Source organism: Helianthus annuus, chromosome 13, assembly GCF_002127325.2.
Source record: "Helianthus annuus cultivar XRQ/B chromosome 13, HanXRQr2.0-SUNRISE, whole genome shotgun sequence".
NCBI lineage: Eukaryota > Viridiplantae > Streptophyta > Magnoliopsida > Asterales > Asteraceae > Helianthus > Helianthus annuus.
Window position 1 is genome coordinate 93,626,190 of NC_035445.2, and position 18,249 is coordinate 93,644,438.

Sequence of the window (18,249 nt, forward strand, 5' to 3'; positions counted from 1 at the left end):
TAAAAAGGAGTTTTCCGGCCAAAATCGTTTTTCCGGTGACCGGAGACTAACGGCTTTAGAGTTCCATTAGTCAGGGTCCATTGAAGGCCAATATGTGAAAAGCTATGACCGCCAGTGAAAATTTTTGAAGTTGAAACCGTTGCCGACCAACATGCAATAGTTGAGGTTATTAAAATCCTTTATTCTATAAATAAAATAAGATATAACTTAAACCAGTAAACACATAAAAAGATTTTATATATTTTAATCATAGCACACTTTATTAGCAAATCATAATCATTAAGACAAAGACTCTTGTCGTTCAAATACAATCCCACGGTTCACTCATCACATATTCACATTTCATAAACATATAAGTAAAATGAAGATCAAACCACATGTATATATAATATATATAACAATCACAACACTAACCATAAAATATGATCCCGATTATGTTTTTTTGTACAATAAATATTAACAAAGTTACATAAAAACATAACTGATAACTCGATTATCATCTACTTAGAGGAAACCAACGTTCACGAACATATGACCGAACAGACACCATATAAATGAGGAACACAAGCATAATGGCTACACCTCATGGAGACCCTCCGGCTCGGTGTAACAAATCTTTCTCTGGATAAGGCACCAACGACGACAAGAACCAATTGCTAGAAAGGCAGTGTACTAGAACCAAAAGCGCGATGGGGGTGAGCATGAGGAAGATCTTCAAGTGGTGTACGAACCGCTCGACCTTTGACTCATAGTTGGTGTACCAAGTGAAACACAAGAAGATGAACACAACACATACGAAGAACATGAAGTGGATCGGGATGGAGAGTTGTCGGATATAGTCATAGTATGATATCTTATTGTTGTTGTAGTACCTAGTCATGTTTTTTAGGAACTATAAGCACTTGGTTAAAAAGTGAGAGACTAAATAAACCATCATGCTTTATAAAGAACAAGTTGAGAAATTTGTGGCAAGATAAAGACTAAAGAATATCGTGTATTCATAGAAGAATATATCACAACAATGGAATCGTATTTGTTTTGAAAATATATAGAATATATTCAATACAGGGGAAGGTTAACATGCAATAGTCCTTAACGTGTAATGTGTACGATATTAAACCACGCATGTTATAAAATTCAAACCCTAATCACACATGAACAAAACCACATAATCACGCATGAAGAAATCATATAATCACACATACATAATCACGCATGAACAAAACAGAAAATCACGCATGTTATATTTTGTTCATGCATGATTAGGGTTTGAATTTTATAACATGCGTGATTTAATATCGTACGCATCGCATGTTAAGGACTATTATATTTAAAACTTTTTCTTCATTATAGAATCACCTCTACGTAGAGAACTACGCAAAATCTTGTATATCTCTATAGAAACTTATACCTATTGTTTTAAATCTAATACACAAGAGGATTTTCTTTTTGAACGCCGATCACACACCCCCTCTAAAACTCACTTCTATAATCCACTTAATACCCACTTTGTGGGACTCGAACCAACTCAACTTTAATGGGTATAAACACTTTGTGCCACTAGACCAAGAGGTTATCGACATAAGACGGGTTTCAAACAATCTCTCTTTCGCTTCTCAGTACATATAATTATCTTCTATGTACTACGTACAAGTTGTTATTGGATTCTCACTTTAAAGTTGATTGCATTTTGCCTAAGAATACAAAATATCTTTATGTGGCCTTAATTTCATGGCATTTGATTCTTAAAGATATTGGGGTCACGAATAAACGAGTGGCACTTATAACCGACCATGGAGAAGAACCTTGGAGAATGAGATAGAATAAATGTAGTAAAAGTTGTGTGTGATGGTTTATAGAAAGCAAGTGGACTTGTTTTGGAGAACAGAAAATATCTAGATATGTTATTTTGTGGTCTTTATTTCTTACACCTTAACAAATTGGAACATTACTTCTAAAAGCTTGAATAACATTTCTTTCTTAAATAAGGAATCTTAATTCTTGAGAAAACTTTTGAAACTCTAACTGTTCAATAATTTTTTTTTTTAAAAGATCACACACGTAATATACATGTTTTTAAAGATTTTGGGCAAAAAAAAAATATAAAAAGAACACCAACTAGATTTTTTCTAAAATTAAATAAACAAGTTTTTGTGTAACATATGTAACTAACAGTCATGTGTAACATATGTTACAGTCGTATTGTGCAAAACTTTGTTTTTTTTTTTTTAATATCCTCTCGGCTTTTTTTTTTTTTTTTTTTTTTGCTTAAAACTCTTAAAAACGTGTATATTACGTGTGTGATTTTTTCAAAATAAAAAAAAATGTTAGGAGGTTAGAGTATCCTAGGTTTTCTCACTAACTATGAGTTTTATCCCAATACTTACACTATTTCTTTATTAGATTGTTTAGCAAGGGTTTGTAACTAAGGGTACAAAGTAACAAATATGTTGTGGACGGATGGCTCTTTTAATGAGGTTGAGGGTTTGAGTCGTGATGGACAAAGAAATATAGATACAGTGAATATGTAAGTTATTCATTCTTAAAAAAAATATGTTAATAACACCTTTAGTTGATTATGATTAGTTGTGTTATATATTTATGTTTATATACTAACAATAAAGATAAGCAATGTTATGTATCAAGAAAATTAAAATAAATAATGTGTAGGTATAATATAACATTCTAAGTGCTATATATATATATATATATATATATATATATATATTTTGAACAGCATTTTAAGAGTTATATACAATTTGGTATGTTTAGATATGTTTCACTAAAGCGTAAACCAATCCATAAATTATTTATCTTAAAAAATGTGAGTTCACTCCTTATAACTCTTGGGTTATTTGGTATTTAGGTGTAAAAGATTTTTTTAAGTTCAAAAATTAGGTTTTACCGAAACCTAAACATGATGACTCTTAGAAAGGAGGTCTCAAATTTAAATCTAAGCAAGGGTGTAATTTAAGATTATTGGTGTAAGTAGAGTAAAGTAGTTAAATAAAACCCTAAATCATGACATAAATTTCGGTTTTTAAAAATACGGTTTCCCTGTCCTGACAAGTTGGTCTAGTGGTTAGTCACTCGGTTTCTCTCTTTGAGGTCTCAAGTTCAACTCCCACTAGCATTACATTGAAGGACATTGGTGGTGACAATGAAATTTAGAACTAGGCTTCTCTGGAGGTCATCAGTTCGAAACAGAACCGAACCACTACAGTGGTTTAGACAATTAATTTTTTTTTTCCAAAGCATATTTTTATACTAAAATTTTTAACAATTATATGGGTTGTTCATGAATATATGTGTTAGTGTCTAACCTTATATTTCTAAAATGAAAAAATAAATGTTAAATGGCCTGTTCAATTTACGTAACCAGTTCCAAATTCCAAATCCTAAACTGACAAATCGTTAAAACCAAACCGTGTGTTGGACCGTATATATTTCAAACCACCCAAAGCAGCCAACTTGTTTGGTTTTGACGTTTTGGTTGGTTTCGATAATTTAGAACCTAGAATTTAACAAGTGAGTTGGTGTATCTAATGTGCACGGTATGGCATCCAAACTCCCACTCCTCGCGTTGACCCTTTTTCTCCCGCTCACCTTCCACCTCAGCATCTTCTTCTCTCTTACGAACTCCCACACGTATTTTACTATATCCATACCACGCAACCTAAAAGACTATGTAAGAAACCACAAAAATAAACCGATAAAATTAAAACGAGTACTATTACTATGTCATAGATGACACCCTCCCCACTAAATGTTTTTGTCAGCAATGTCATGATTTACCTAACCAAAATCAGTTCATGCAAACCAACATCATGCTTTTCTTTATCAACATGCGATGATTAAAGTTAACTGTAGCTATAATACTTTTTCAGTGAATTTTTACACTTGTAAACATATCGAACCATGGAAACCAGAATATCAACTTTTATAAAAAAAACTTTAAAGTTTTATCAACATGAGTCTTGGGCTGCAAACGAACCAAACGAACACGAACAAAACCTTGTTTGTGTTCGTTTGTTAAGAAATATATATGTTCGCGAACCATTCACGAACACTTATCGAACGATATTTTATGTTCGGGTTCGTTTGTTAAGGAAATGAACTTGTTCGTATTCGTTTGTGTTTGTTTGTTAATTTTAGGCAACGAACAAAAACGAACGTTGACGAACACAAATGAGCACAAACTAATGTTTATGAACACAAATGGAAACAAATGAACACAAAAAATCGTTCATAAACAGAATATATAATATACTGACACTTATCAGATATTTAATTTATCGGAATTTTGAAGTATTTAAATAAATATAAAAACTAAAAACACTAATGGACTATCGAACACAAACGAACACGTTACCGAACGTTCACGAACATAAACGAATGAACACGACCTCTGTTCATGTTTGTTCATTTAACTAAACGAACGAAATTTCTTGTTCGTGTTCGTTTGTTTAATAAACGAACGAACACAAATGAACTTCCCACCGAACGGTTCACGAACTGTTCGCCGAACGTTTGGTTCATTTGCAGCCCTAAACATGACACATCATCTTAAATACAAAATCACCAATCTACATATATCTAACATGAAAAGTAATGATTTAAAGGGCATTATGAGACGTTAACCATTACACATTTTTTAAAGGGACGTTATGATGCTGATGTGACGGAAGAAAAATGTTTTAAGGAGACATTAACCATTACGGATGTTCTTATACACAACAATACCCATGCTACTAAAAAAAACATATTATTAATAAGCTAATATAATTAATATGATACTTTAAACATACAAACTTCAATAATGCAGAACATAAACATTATACTTAACAATAGCATCCCTAGTTTGCATGTTGAGTGTATACGTACTCGCCTGAACATACCCTCTAGCAAACCGGAAAAGCCCAGTACCACCAATCACCGGCATCTCCCTCACCTTCTGCAACACCGCATTCCGCCCCAACACTGTCAACGTACTGCCGTTATACCGCCCGGTCGTAAACACAAAATTCATAGCCATCAACAACCCTATTTCCTCTTGGGAAGACAGCCCATAAAACCCTTGTGCTCGCCCTAGAATCTGCGAGTTGTTATCGGGTTTGTCGGTTAACGGGTTGTCGATCATGTTTACGGTGCCAAACCCGGTGGCTGAGGTGGTGGTTGGTGGTGGTTTGACAATGCTAATGGAAGTTGGGTTGGGTCCGCTTTGGATGTCATTCCAGTAGAATTGGAAGTGGCTGAGTTTTTCGGTTCCGAGCTTGATTGGGTTTGGGTTGGAGGTTTTCGGGGTGGTTCCGGTGGCCGGAGAAGTTAGTGAGAGAGTGGTGAGGAGTGAGAGAGTAAAGGGGAGGAGAAAGGTGGCCATTTTTTTGGGATTTGAGGGTTGGTTTGTTTTTTTATTTATAATGTAAGAATGGTAATTCATGGAAGTTGCTTTCTCTACCAAACACTCTACTATATCATTAATATATATATATATATATATATATAGAGAGGTAGAGGTTCCTGTAAAAAAAAGTTTTTTTTTGTGATAAATGTAAGAAAAAATCAACACCATTAGATCTTTGATAATGACAAAATTGTAAATAATATTTACTATTAAACATATTAATTTTCTAGATTAAGGGTATATAGGTAAATTTAACATTTTTAAATTAAGAAACTAACATTAATGTACATGTAACTTTCCCCCGTCTTTTTTAAACATCAATAACTTTTTATACGTAACTTTTTTTTAAAAAAAAAAAATTACACCATAATAACAAGCGTTTTTTTTATCTTTAATATGAGTACCATATTGCTATACTTATATAGAGGAAAAAATATGTTTCGATCAGATGTTTAGTCCATGAATGGTGTTATATACTTACTGAATGGTGTTATATGCTTACTGAATAGTGTTATATACTTGCTGAATGTTGTTGTATACTTACTGAATGGTGTTATATACTTACTGAATTGTGTTATATACTTGCTGAATGGTGTTATATACTTGCTGAATGGTGTTTATAGAGATCTTTTAAAAAAAATCCAGTTCCTATAATTAAGGTGACGGTTATGGGAAGTTTTTAATTAATTGAATTAATGATAAAATTACTTTAATCACTGTCGTCTGTGGGACTTGAACCCAAGATCTCCCCATTCCCAACTTTGTTGGTCCGTCAGTGATCCAAATTTGTCGTTCAAAAAAATGATAAAATTACTTGTTAACCCTTTTGAATTAATTTAGATTTAGGACACATGTCATCTCCACAATATTTCTCACATTTCTCACACTTTTAACCTTTTTTACAATAACCTTACCCTAGGGAGCCGCTAAAATAGAAACCATCCCCAGTTGTAAGAACCGTGAGAACCACTATCCACCAATCAGAATAAGGGGTATTATAGTCATTTACTCAATACATCATATCATCTCTCTATTAAATTAAAGTATGTCTGATTGAGACATATTTCACACTCCCCCAAAATTTGAAATCACTTAATTTCTCTCTCTGTCTCAAATTCGTTCAAAACATATTCATCCATCTCTCTCTCTCTTGAAAATAAAACCTGCAACTACTCATCTCATCTTTAAGAAACCACTCATCCCTCTCTCTCTTTGAAAATCAAACTTGCAACTACTTATTTTCATCTCTCTCTATTGAAACCACTCATCTCTCGCCTTCAGGAAACCATCTTCAAGACTGTGGTGGTAGGTTTTGACGGTGGTGGTGGGTCTTGACGGCGGTGGTGGGTTACCGGCAACTCCCAAACACCACATCCACACCGGCGCCCCCTCATATGCACTCTCTTATCTCTCATGTCGACGTTCTTCGGAGGTAGAGGCGGCGGTGAATGATCGGTGAAGGGGTGGGTTGAAGGGGTGGTTGTTGTGGCGAGTGCAACCACCTAACACCACTGTAAGCCGCCGTCAGAACCGGCCTTGCCGGAAAAGAGCCGGTCGTCCACTATAAGTCGCCGTCAGAACCAGCCTTGCCGGAAAAGAGCGGTGGTCCTGGTGGTTTGGTAGGATTTTGGCTTTTTTTACTGGGTTTCTTTTTGATTTTGGGTATGCTGGGTTCTTTTGATTTTGGGTATACTTTAGAGCTAAAAAGGCTTAGATGCAGTAACACTGTGCAACATGTTTGTTTGTTTTTGGTGCCGGGTTTTTCCTTGATTTGGATATTCTTTATGAAATGGGTTTTGGGTGTTATGTTAGAGATGCTTTGTGTGTTTCTGTTGGTTGGCTTTGATGTCGCCTGTTTTTTACAGGTGATTGATTTTGCAAGCGGTGCCGATGGTGCCCGGTGGTGCCACGTGGTGCTCGCTGGTGCCGGTGGTGCCCCGTTGTGCCGACCGAAAAGTTGTCGGATCAGGGAGTGAGTTCTTTTGTGTCGTTTGGTACTGATAATACGAAACTTTTTTCCCCGACAATTGATCTTGACGATGGCGTTCTTGGCAATGATGATACAAAAAACGTATATTTTTTTGACGATGGCGTGGCAAGGATGGTGGAGGGTAGGTTTTTGAACCCGCAACCCCACTTTGCAGCCTCGGATGTTCGGAAAATCTGAGCCAAAACTTTTTTTTTCCAGAATCCACTCGTTCTTTTTTATTTTTGTTTGTTGGGTTTTTTATATTTTTTTGAGGCGTCGATGATGATAGCAAACTATCTGAGACACCTACCGAGCAACGATTTTCTGGTGCGTTCGTTTTTGTGTAAAAAAGTTTTTGTAAAAGAAAAAAACTTAAACCGTAAACTTTTTAAAGTAGACCGTAAACTTTTTTACTTAAAACGTAAAACATAAAAAGTTTTACGTAAAACGTAAAAAGTTTTACGCCAAACGTAAAACTTTTTACGTAAAACGTAAAACTTTTTTACGTAAAAACGTAAAACGTAATAATTTTAACGTAAAACGTAAAAAAACGGCGCGTTAAAACGTAAAAAAAATTAACGTAAAAAACGGCGATTTTCTGTTGCGTTCGGTTTTGCGTAAAAACGTTTTTGTAAAAAAAATTAAACCGTAAACTTTGTTAACGTAAACCGTAAACTTTTTATCGTAAAACGTAAAAACGTGAAGCGTAAAAAGTGTTACGTAAATTTTTTCGTAAGTTTTACGTAAAACGTAAAAAGTTTTTCGTAAGTTTTACGTAAACTTTTTCGTAAGTTTTTCGTAAATTTTTTTCGTAAGTTTTACGTAAACTTTTTCGTAAGTTTTTCGTAAAACGTAAAATGTAAAACGTAAAAAGTTTAACGTAAAACGTGAAAATTTTAACGTAAAACATAAAAACTTTTACGTAAAACGTAAAAAGTTTAAATTTTTAACGTAAAATGTAAAAAGTTTTACGTAAAACGTAAAAACTTTTACGTAAAACGTAAAAACTTTTTCGTAAAACGTAAAAGTTTTACGTAAAACGTAAAAAGTTTAAATTTTTAACGCAAAACGTAAAAAGTGGACAAAAAGGGGCGCATTAAAAAAAGTGAAAAAAACGGCGCGTTTAAAACGGCGTGTAAAAAACGACGCATTAAAAAACGTGGAGAAACAGCGAGTTTTAAAAAAACGGCGCTTGAAAAAACGGCGCGTAAAAAAACGGCGCGTTAAAAAACTTCGGAAAAACGGCGGGTTAAAAAACTTCAAAAAAACGGCGCATTAAAAAACTTCGGAAAAACGGCGCGTTAAAACGGCGTGTAAAAAGCGTGTAAAAAATTTGGCGCGTTAAAAAACGTGGAAAAAAACGGCGCGTAAAAAACGTGTAAAAAACCGCGCGTTTAAAAAACGCCGATTGAGAAAAACGACGACTTAAAAAAACGGCGCGTAAAAAACGGCGTTAAAGAACGGCGCGTAAAAAACGGCGTTAAAAAACGGCGCGTTAAGAAAACGCCGATTGAGAAAAACGACGCCTTTAAAAAACGGCGCGTTAAAAAGGCGCGTAAAAACGGCGTGTGAAAAACGGCGCGTCAAAAACGGCGCGTGAAAAACGGCGCGTAAAAACCGCCGTTAAAAAACGGCGCGTTAAAAAACGGCGTTAAAAAACGGCGCGTTAAAAAATCGGTGCGTTAAAAACGGCGCGTTAAAAACGCCGATTGAGAACGGCGCGTTAAAAAACGGCGCGTTAAAAACGGCACGCGTTGAAAAACGACGTTAAAAAACGGCGCGTTAAAAACGCCGATAGTAATAAAAAGTAATTTAACGTAAAACTTAAATTGTAAAAAGTATAAAAATCTTTTAAAAAATCTGAATTTAAAAATGTGTTTAATAAAGAAATTATATTTAAAAGATAAAAGTAATAAAAAGTAATTAATAAATAGGACAAAAAAGGTAATTTAAAATTAATATATATAAAAAGACAAAATAGAGTTATTTTACTTAAATACCCTTTTGTATTATAATATTAAAGACATAATAAGACAAAAAGCTTTTAATATTAATATTAACTACTTTTAATCACATTCATCCATCTAGTTGATCTAAGGGCCATAAAGTGGTTCTCATGGTTTTTACAACTAGAGGTGGTTTTCATTTTAGCGATCCCCTTACCCTATATATATATATATATATATATATATATATATATATATAACCGCTTAACTCACACACATTAATCATACTCTAAATCTATGATGAGGAGCGTGTAACATCCGTAAAAAACGGATATCCAAAATCCTATTCGTTTTGAAATATTTCGGGTTTTATTTCTCTCTATAATAACCATTTTGACCAGAATTGTAGTATATTACGTTCTACGCATATTCATATATATATTTATATATAATTAAGGGTATATATATATATATAAAATTTATGAAATAATTACTTACTGTGTACACTTATACATATATAAATATATATGTTAAAATATACATGCCCCTTTCATATAAAAGGCCCTTATAAATAATTTTCTTGAAACTATTTTTTTTTTTTTTTGCATTTTAGGGCATGTTTGGCTAAGCTTTTTGAAATAACTTATTGACTTATTGGCTTTTTGAAAAATCATAAGCTCTAAAATGGTGTTTGGCAATGAGGGTGTATGTGAGTGGGAAAAATGACTTTTCCAAAAAGTCACTCCATACTGACTTTTCAATAAGTCAATAAGCACTTTTCAAAAAGCTTAGCCAAACATGCCCTTATAGAAGGTTAAACTCCAGGGTCTATTTTGCAATTAATTGAATCTATAAAACAAAACTTGGAATAGAATATGCTGGGTATTTTTCCTTCTTTTGAAACTTATTCATTTGCCGCTAAGAATCGTACAGCTCCTATTCCCCTTCTTTTTCGCTAACTTATCGGGAACATCAATCGATCACGCGGTTTCCCTATTTTGCTCCGACCAATCACACTTATAGATCTCTCCTTTCTCCATTCTTAAAGAACTCGAAACTTTTCTTTCTTGAACCAACTCGAACCACCACGGCAACCACCACCTCTCACCACCGTTCCGAACACACACCCTCACCACCCCACAACACATTTCGCCGTACCTTACAACCCACCGAAGAATCAGACGCCGCCGGAATCCTTTCGGGTTCACAACATTTCGTTTCGGTATACCTTCTGTCCATTTATTCGTTTCTTTCCGAGCCATTTCGGATGTGGATTAACGGTTACAGTGGATGGGTGTTTTGTATGGGTTTGTTTTGAACAAAGAAGATGAACCATAACCAGACTCGTTGCTGCCACTTGTTCGGACCGAGTTCGACCGCCGAATAACAAGAATACAAGAGATACAGGCTCTGTTCGAAGAAAACAATCATAAACAACCTTCCGCGGACCGCTTGCACGCTCGCCGGAACTCGAAGAGGCCACCGGAGGACGAGCCAGAACCGTTTCGTCGGTATACCCTTTACCTTGAATCCTTTCGTTTTATCTCTTTACATATGAACCAAATAAGTTGTCCAACATTGATAAATACATAAGTAAAAATGTTAAAGAGGGATTCTTGCTTTGATCGATAATACTAAAGGAGATTATACCAGTTAATGTTTAAATGAAATTGAATTCTCAAACAAGTGTGATAATGTTTAAATGAAATTGAATTCTCAAACAAGTGTGAAAACCTGGTGGATGGGTTGGTCGTGACAAGAGAAGAGCCGTTTTGTTTTGTTTTCTTTTATTTATTTTATTATTACTTTTTTTTACAAAGGTTAAAAGCACTCAGTAACTTATTTTGACATATATCTATTGGAAAAGCATATATCATGTTACAACAATGGTTAGTTGATTAAAAGCCACGAGTAAAGCTTCTAGGTATTAGTGTTGTTTTGTCAAGTCCCATATATTAAACTCAAGAGACCTGCTTCTTTTTTTAACAAGAGTCGTGGTAGAAAAGCTTTTCTTCGCTGCACAAAAGTTTGTCTGTATTGCTTCCACATAACCAAATCAACAGCTTAATAATGTTTAAAAATTTGTAAAGAAACCTTTTTATCACAAAACAAATCACATATCAAGTGGTCGTTAGTTGTTTTGGTAATCAAGAGGGCGCGGGTTCGATACCCGGCCTCCCCCTTTATTATCTTTGTTGTGTTCTTTTTATTACCCAGCCAATATATGAAGAGCCTTAAAATCAGTGTATGTATATGAATCAATAGGTTAGACGCATAGCCCAATTGGTCGGGCTATGTGCACACGAACATAGAGTCACGAGTTCAATGCACATATGGGACGGTTTTAGCCATATTTTTTTAGTGATTTTTATTTTAATTCTTTTCTTTTTAGCCTTAAAAACCCATAATTATTGGCAACTTAATGTTCTTTTAAATTTCCTTTCTATTCTTTAAACACCGAAGTTTTTTTTCATTAAAGTCATTTAATAAGTATCGGTTTATAATTAATTCCCTTCTTAACATATGAATATGAAAAAGTGTTAGTCTATAAATCTTATTAATTTAAGGTGTAACTAATTCGTGAATCAATGTAATATTTGGAATATTATTTTAACCTACAAATAATAACGGAATCGTTACGTGTTATTTTAACTATCTAGGGTAACTGTTTCGTTCTTTTGGAACCCTCAACCTTTACTCGTGCGATGGAATTTTAATACGCAACCACTGTGAGTATACTCGATCCCTTTTTCCCCTTTACACTTTGGGATGCAACATGTATACCTATTAAAACAACTTTTATGCTTAAACAAAACATACTCTATCTATGAACGTGACATGAAACTATTGTGAATATTTGCTATGCTTGTATGCTCTATGAACGATTTGGAACGTTATATGCTCATTAACTTTGCTAGCTCACCTTAACAATTATAGCGCTATAGGATTAACGTCCCGTCCGCTATTCTATTGAGTATTGTTAAGTTAAACATTACCACCCCGCTAAACTATTGGGATTAGGCTATTTTATGCGTTGTATTCATGGGTTTGATCATATAGTACGCCAAAAATTGTATTGCTAGTAAATTTATTCACTTAGTAACATGTTGGATATGAGTTTTTATTCTATTATGCTATGTAACCAAACTTGTATACTCGCCTTTGCTTTTGCATTGAACTCTATTTTAATACATGTTGCAGGTTAACTATTGAGCCGATATTCAAGACGAAACAAGATTTAGGGTGGACTAGATACACACCTAGATTAATCTATCTTTTATTGTTATGTTATGAAACAATGTTGTTATTTCTTTTTGGATCTTGTATGACATTTAGTATTGCAATGAAATTTGAATTTAATTAAATACTGTCACATACTGTTATGACGTCTCTTGCAATCTATACACACTTCGTCTCATCCCGATGTTTCCGCCATCGGTTGGGGTGTGACAGAGCGGGTTCAAAAACTAACGGATTCTTACATGGACCAGTTTGACAATAGGTAACGTAAAATGAGAGAAATGACTTAAACTTTAAAAGAGAATAACTTGGGCTACGACTGAAGTTACGGGGTCACGAATTATGGACGGAAAGGTCTAAACGAGCCAGATCTTGTGACAACAACTGTAGGTAGTTTGGCTCAACTCTCAAACCCAATTTTATTGATTTAGGACTTCAATTTCGTTAGTCAACATTTTTTTTCACAATTTCGTTAATTTTAAGTAATTTCCAATTTTAACCTAAAACACACGAATCATTATTAGTTAACTCAAGTGTCAATTTATATCTATAATGTTGGTATTTTCTTTTTCGTTTGTAATTTTGAAAATTTGACGAACTTAGTAAGATTTAGAAAACTTCTCTATAAGAGAGCACCTTAAGTATCATTTAATCATTCACAAATGACAAATCTTCTTTGAGATTTTTTTTCTTTTGTTTATTACTTGTTTCCGTTGGTCGTCAATCTACATCTTTAAGACTTAAACCTTTAACCTCAATAACAACCTCAATAAAAAGAACACATTTCCATCACACCTTGATATCACTTACTTGCATATTAGAGTTATTTTAACACTTAATAAAAGAAGGGAAATCTTATTTTAATTTCAGATAGGGCTATGTTATATAGGGGCCGGTAAGATCAAATAAAAAGTTTATTTTGCCTAATTAGAATGAGAAGGAATCTTAACCATTCATTTTCTAAATCAATGGTTAAGATAGAAGTGTAGGAGAAAGGAATATCTGAGGAAAATCCTATTTATAAACTTTCTCTCTTCACATGCAAGGCACATCCATATTCCATCCCCATTTTTTAAACGTTCATAACTTTTTTATATGGCATTATTTTTTCATAAAAATTTCACCGTAAAATTGAGCGTCTTATCTTTAATTTGAGTACCATATTGCTATATAAAATATGAAGACTAAAACACCCCACTAAAATGGGTTGTATTTCTATGTTGTATGACATTTTTTTTGTGCTAGATTTTTGTACTATATTTTTGTGTTAAATTTTTTGTGCTGAATTTTTTTGTCTTAATTTTTTTTCTCAATTTTTTGTGCTGGATTTTTTTGTACTACATTTTTTTGCTGAATTTTTTCGTGCTATATTTTTTGTACTAGATTTTTTATGCTATATTTTTTTGTGTTACATTTTTTGTGCTATATTTTTTTGTACTAGATTTCTTGTGTTAGATTTTTTTGTGCTATATTTTTTGTACTAGATTTTTTTGTACTAGATTTTTTGTGCTAGATTTTTTTGTGCTACATTTTTTTTTGTTGTATTTTTAGAAAACAAAAGGTGTGCCACATGTCATTTTAACTCTTATTTATAAGGACTAAAATGCCCTTTATTCCTACTTATTAGGAGTGTCACATGTCATCATCACAATCTTTCTTATGTTACTTAGGCAAAATCCACTTTTTAGTGGATCCTTCTCCATGTTATATATACTTGTTTACAAAATATGTAAATAAGATTCTTTTTATATAACTATAAGTTAGAACCAAAACCACCTTGATATACACTAAGGTGTTGTTTGTTTTTCCTGAGTTAAAACGTCTGCAGTCTGCGGACCACATCTGCAGACATCTGTAGCAGAAGTGCTGGACTAAATGTTTGCAGTCTGCAAGAAGAAGACTGTTTGTTTTTTTACATCTGCAAAATGTCTGCAAACTGCTGAAATAAACCTAACAAAAATTTACAAACTGTATAATTAAATCTTATTTTAATGAAACCAAACCAAAGAAGTTTTTTAGGAATTATTATATCATGATATGGGAAACTACTAGGAAGATGATAATGATGATAAAACAACGTTTGCCAACAACAGGTTTCTTGGGTTATCGGTCTATCCAAGTGAATTCTTAAAACCTAACAAAAATTTACAGCAAATTAAGTTCAAATATCAAACACTCTTAAAACCTAACAACGTTTGTAACAGTGAATTTTTCTAAAATCACAAAGATGAAGTTTAATTAATAAAAGAGTAAAAGTAAAACTATTGTGTACCTTTGTTGTTCTTAAGTGTGGAGATCAAAAGGGGAGAAATTAAAGGGCTTTTTTTGCAGTGATTGACCTTCGAGGGGCTGAGGCGGCGTTGTGGGGGGCTGGGGTGCGACGTTGAGGGTTGAGGCGGCGCCGGAGGTGGAGCCGGAGGCGGTGCCGGAGGTGGAGCAGTGATGGCGGACGTGGAGAGGTGGGAGAAGAGCTGGGTGCGGTTGGAGAGGAAACTAGGGTTTTATTTTTGATGGAGAAGATTTGTGAAGAGGTAAAAAGAGATAAGGCCACATCTGTGTGAAAAAGAGGTGAGGAAGAGGTTTTTTAATGAAAACTCTTCTGAAAAACAAACAAGCTGTAGACCCCTATGTCTGCGTGTGGTCTGCGTGAGGAAGACAAAAGAGGTTCTGAAGTACTATTCTAAAAAAACAAACACCCCCTAATTCTAGGCTATAACCTGATTAATATTTTTTTCAATTATCTTTGATATGTTTTTTATAATTAGGTAACTAATAATATAAGTATTCTTCGTTATTTAAAAAGTTTAAGTCTTTATATGTTGAGAGAATTTTAAAAATGAGGCGAATAACATGGACTTGATAATATCTATCTATACATATAATAAAAGAAACCATGTTAGGGACACATGGCGTTCTATGAGTCAATCTTAATTATTTTTCTAAATATTTATTATGGAAAGTCAATTGATAATATCAAATTTAAAATTTATAGAAGAGATTTTAATGATAAAGATAAAGATAATTGATAATAATATATTAATTATTATAATCATATATTAATTATTAAAATCTAAAAAATATATTAGCGTTTAAATATTTATAAAGATAAAGATTTTATTTAATTGATAGTTTTAATTGATTTTATATTTTGATGATAAGGACAAGGATAATTGATAATCACATATTAAAATAAAAATATTTATTTTAATCGGTTGTTTCATTAAAAGGATTTATTCAATACATGTAGAACATATATATTTTTTTATACATGGTATATTTAGAATCCTATTTCTAATAAAGGATCTCATTATCCCGTTTTACATCCAATAAAATAATAATATTAAATCATAATATCATTATTTTTCTAAATATTTATTATGGAAACTCAATTGATAATATTAGATTTAAAATTTATAGAAGAGATTTTAATGATAAAGATAAAGATAATTTATAATAATATATTAATTATTATAATCATATATTAATTATTAAAATCTAAAAAAAGTTTTAAATCTGTATAAAGATAAAGATTTTATTTAATTGGTAGTTTTAAATGTTTTTATATTTTGATGATAAGGACAAGAATAACTGATAATCACATGTTAGAATAAAAATATTTATTTTAATCAGTTGTTTCATTAAAAGGATTTATTCAATACATGTAGAACATATATATTTTTTTATACATGGTATATTTAGAATCCTATTTCTAATAAAGGATCTCATTATCCCGTTTTACTCTCCAATAAAATAATAATATTAAATCATAATATCCAGCTTATCTCTTGTATATTTAATATTTTTTACTAAAATATTTCTTTTTTCTTTTTTTCTGCTGATTATCCAACATCAGGTAATGCGTAAGTTTCTAACCTAATAATAAATAAAAAACAAAGTAAAATGTTATAAACCATGTAATACACAACTCTCTAACCTAATAAAAAACAAAGTAAGATGTTACAATAAGTAAATAAGTAAATAGTACCTCAAAGTTCCTTTTGTTAGAAAACACATCTGGATGACTAAATGTTTTAACGGATTACATTATTCGTGTAAGACATGTGTTTATTCAAATCGTGCAATACACGAGTTTTTAAAAGATGTAATTATTTTATTACTGTGTATATAAAATTATATTTATTCAACCCGTGTAATACAAAAGAAACCATTTTTGGGACACTTGCCATCATATTAGGCCATCTCTTATAGATAACTATTATTTTAGTTTAATCTATTCTAATTAATTATAGGTAACCCTCCTATTAAATATTATTTAGTTTAATAACTTACGAATAATCATTATTTAGTTTAATCTCCTTCTCATTTATAATATTATTTATTTGAATTAATTAGAGTTAATTACTGTTTTGTCCCTGTGGTTTGTCAAAAATCACTATTTCAGTCAATTAGTTTAAAAATTACGATTTCAGTCCCTATGGTTTCACTTTCGTAACTATTTTCAGTCCCTGTACTTAACAGAATAATGGATTGAAATTGTTACGAAAGTGAAACCACAGGGACATAAATGGTTACGAAAGTGAAACCACAGGGACTAAAATCGCAATTTTTAAACTAATGGACTGAAATAGTGATTTTTGACAAATCATAGGGACGAAAACAATAATTAACTCAATTAGTTATTACTTTTATATTTATCTATTTACTTCAAATTCAACTTAGTTATCTAATTTGATTTTAACTATATATTTGAACGTTTTGTTTAGTTTGGTATCAAATAGATTTTATGAAACTTGAAATAAAATTAACTAATATTATTTATCATTTATATATTTACGGAGTTTTAAATAAAGGGTTACATTTATCGAGACTTCGTTAACAAATTTTGCAACAACAGAATAATCTATTTTTATCACGAAAACCAAACTTTGCATTAATATATTAAATATTTTTATTTTCACTATACAAAATTACATTTAATCGACCCATGTAATACATGAGGTTTTTTAAGATATAACTTTTTATTATTTGATATATAAAATTAGATTTATTCAATTCGTATAAAACACAGAGTTTTTTAAGGATATATATATATATATATATATTATTTAGTACACAAAATTAAATTTGTTCAAAAACCGTGTAATACGCATATTTTTAAAGATGTAATTTTTTATTATTTGTATATAAAATCACATTTATTCAACCCGTGTAATAAATGGGGTTTTTTAAAGATGTATTATTTTATTATTTAGTAAAAATATTACATTTATTCAACCCATGTAACACACGTGGTTTTAAAGATATTACTTTTTTTATTTGGTATATAAAATTACACTTATTCAACCCGTACAATATGGTTTTATAGATATAACTTTTATTATTTAATATATAAATTATATTTATTCAACCCGTGCAATAAAGGAGGTTTTTAAAGATATATTGTTTTATTATTTAGTATATAAAATTTATTTATTCAACCCGTGTAATACACGGGGTTATAACATAGTAAATATTATAAAGGATATTAATTACTTTAGATGTTATAATTGTACGATTAAGCACTTGCAATCTTCCTTCACATACATATACCTTTTGTGTCATAAAATATACATATCAACTATGTGACTGAATCGCTTTACCAGTAGCGAAGCTAGAACTTTTCAACAAATATTAACCGACTAACTTTACTTGTAATATGATTTTAACCAAATAAATATTAATTGGCTTAT

At 31.9% G+C, this 18,249-nt stretch overlaps 1 protein-coding gene, 1 long non-coding RNA gene and 1 pseudogene across 2 annotated transcripts; 1 reads left to right on the forward strand and 2 right to left on the reverse strand.

Moving 5' to 3' along the window:
* Positions 1 to 366: 366 nt before the first annotated feature.
* On the reverse strand, positions 367 to 1,133 carry LOC110898657 (annotated as a pseudogene).
* A 3,613-nt stretch (positions 1,134 to 4,746) lies between these two features.
* Positions 4,747 to 5,423, reverse strand: LOC110898656 (dirigent protein 22). The gene has a single exon (XM_022145471.2). It carries the CDS (start codon positions 5,378 to 5,380, stop codon positions 4,814 to 4,816), a length of 567 nt encoding a protein of 188 aa, XP_022001163.1. The 5' UTR covers positions 5,381 to 5,423; the 3' UTR covers positions 4,747 to 4,813.
* Positions 5,424 to 10,198: 4,775 nt separating this feature from the next.
* On the forward strand, positions 10,199 to 12,609 carry LOC110898655. The gene is made up of 3 exons (XR_002569539.2): positions 10,199 to 10,830; positions 11,980 to 12,048; positions 12,521 to 12,609. It is a non-coding gene; the product is annotated as an uncharacterized LOC110898655 (long non-coding RNA).
* The last annotated feature ends 5,640 nt before the right edge of the window (positions 12,610 to 18,249 follow it).

Excerpts from the sequence above, each read along its gene's own strand:
- LOC110898656 (XM_022145471.2), bottom strand. The coding sequence starts at position 5,380 with ATGGCCACCTTTCTCCTCCCCTTTACTCTCTCACTCCTCACCACTCTC.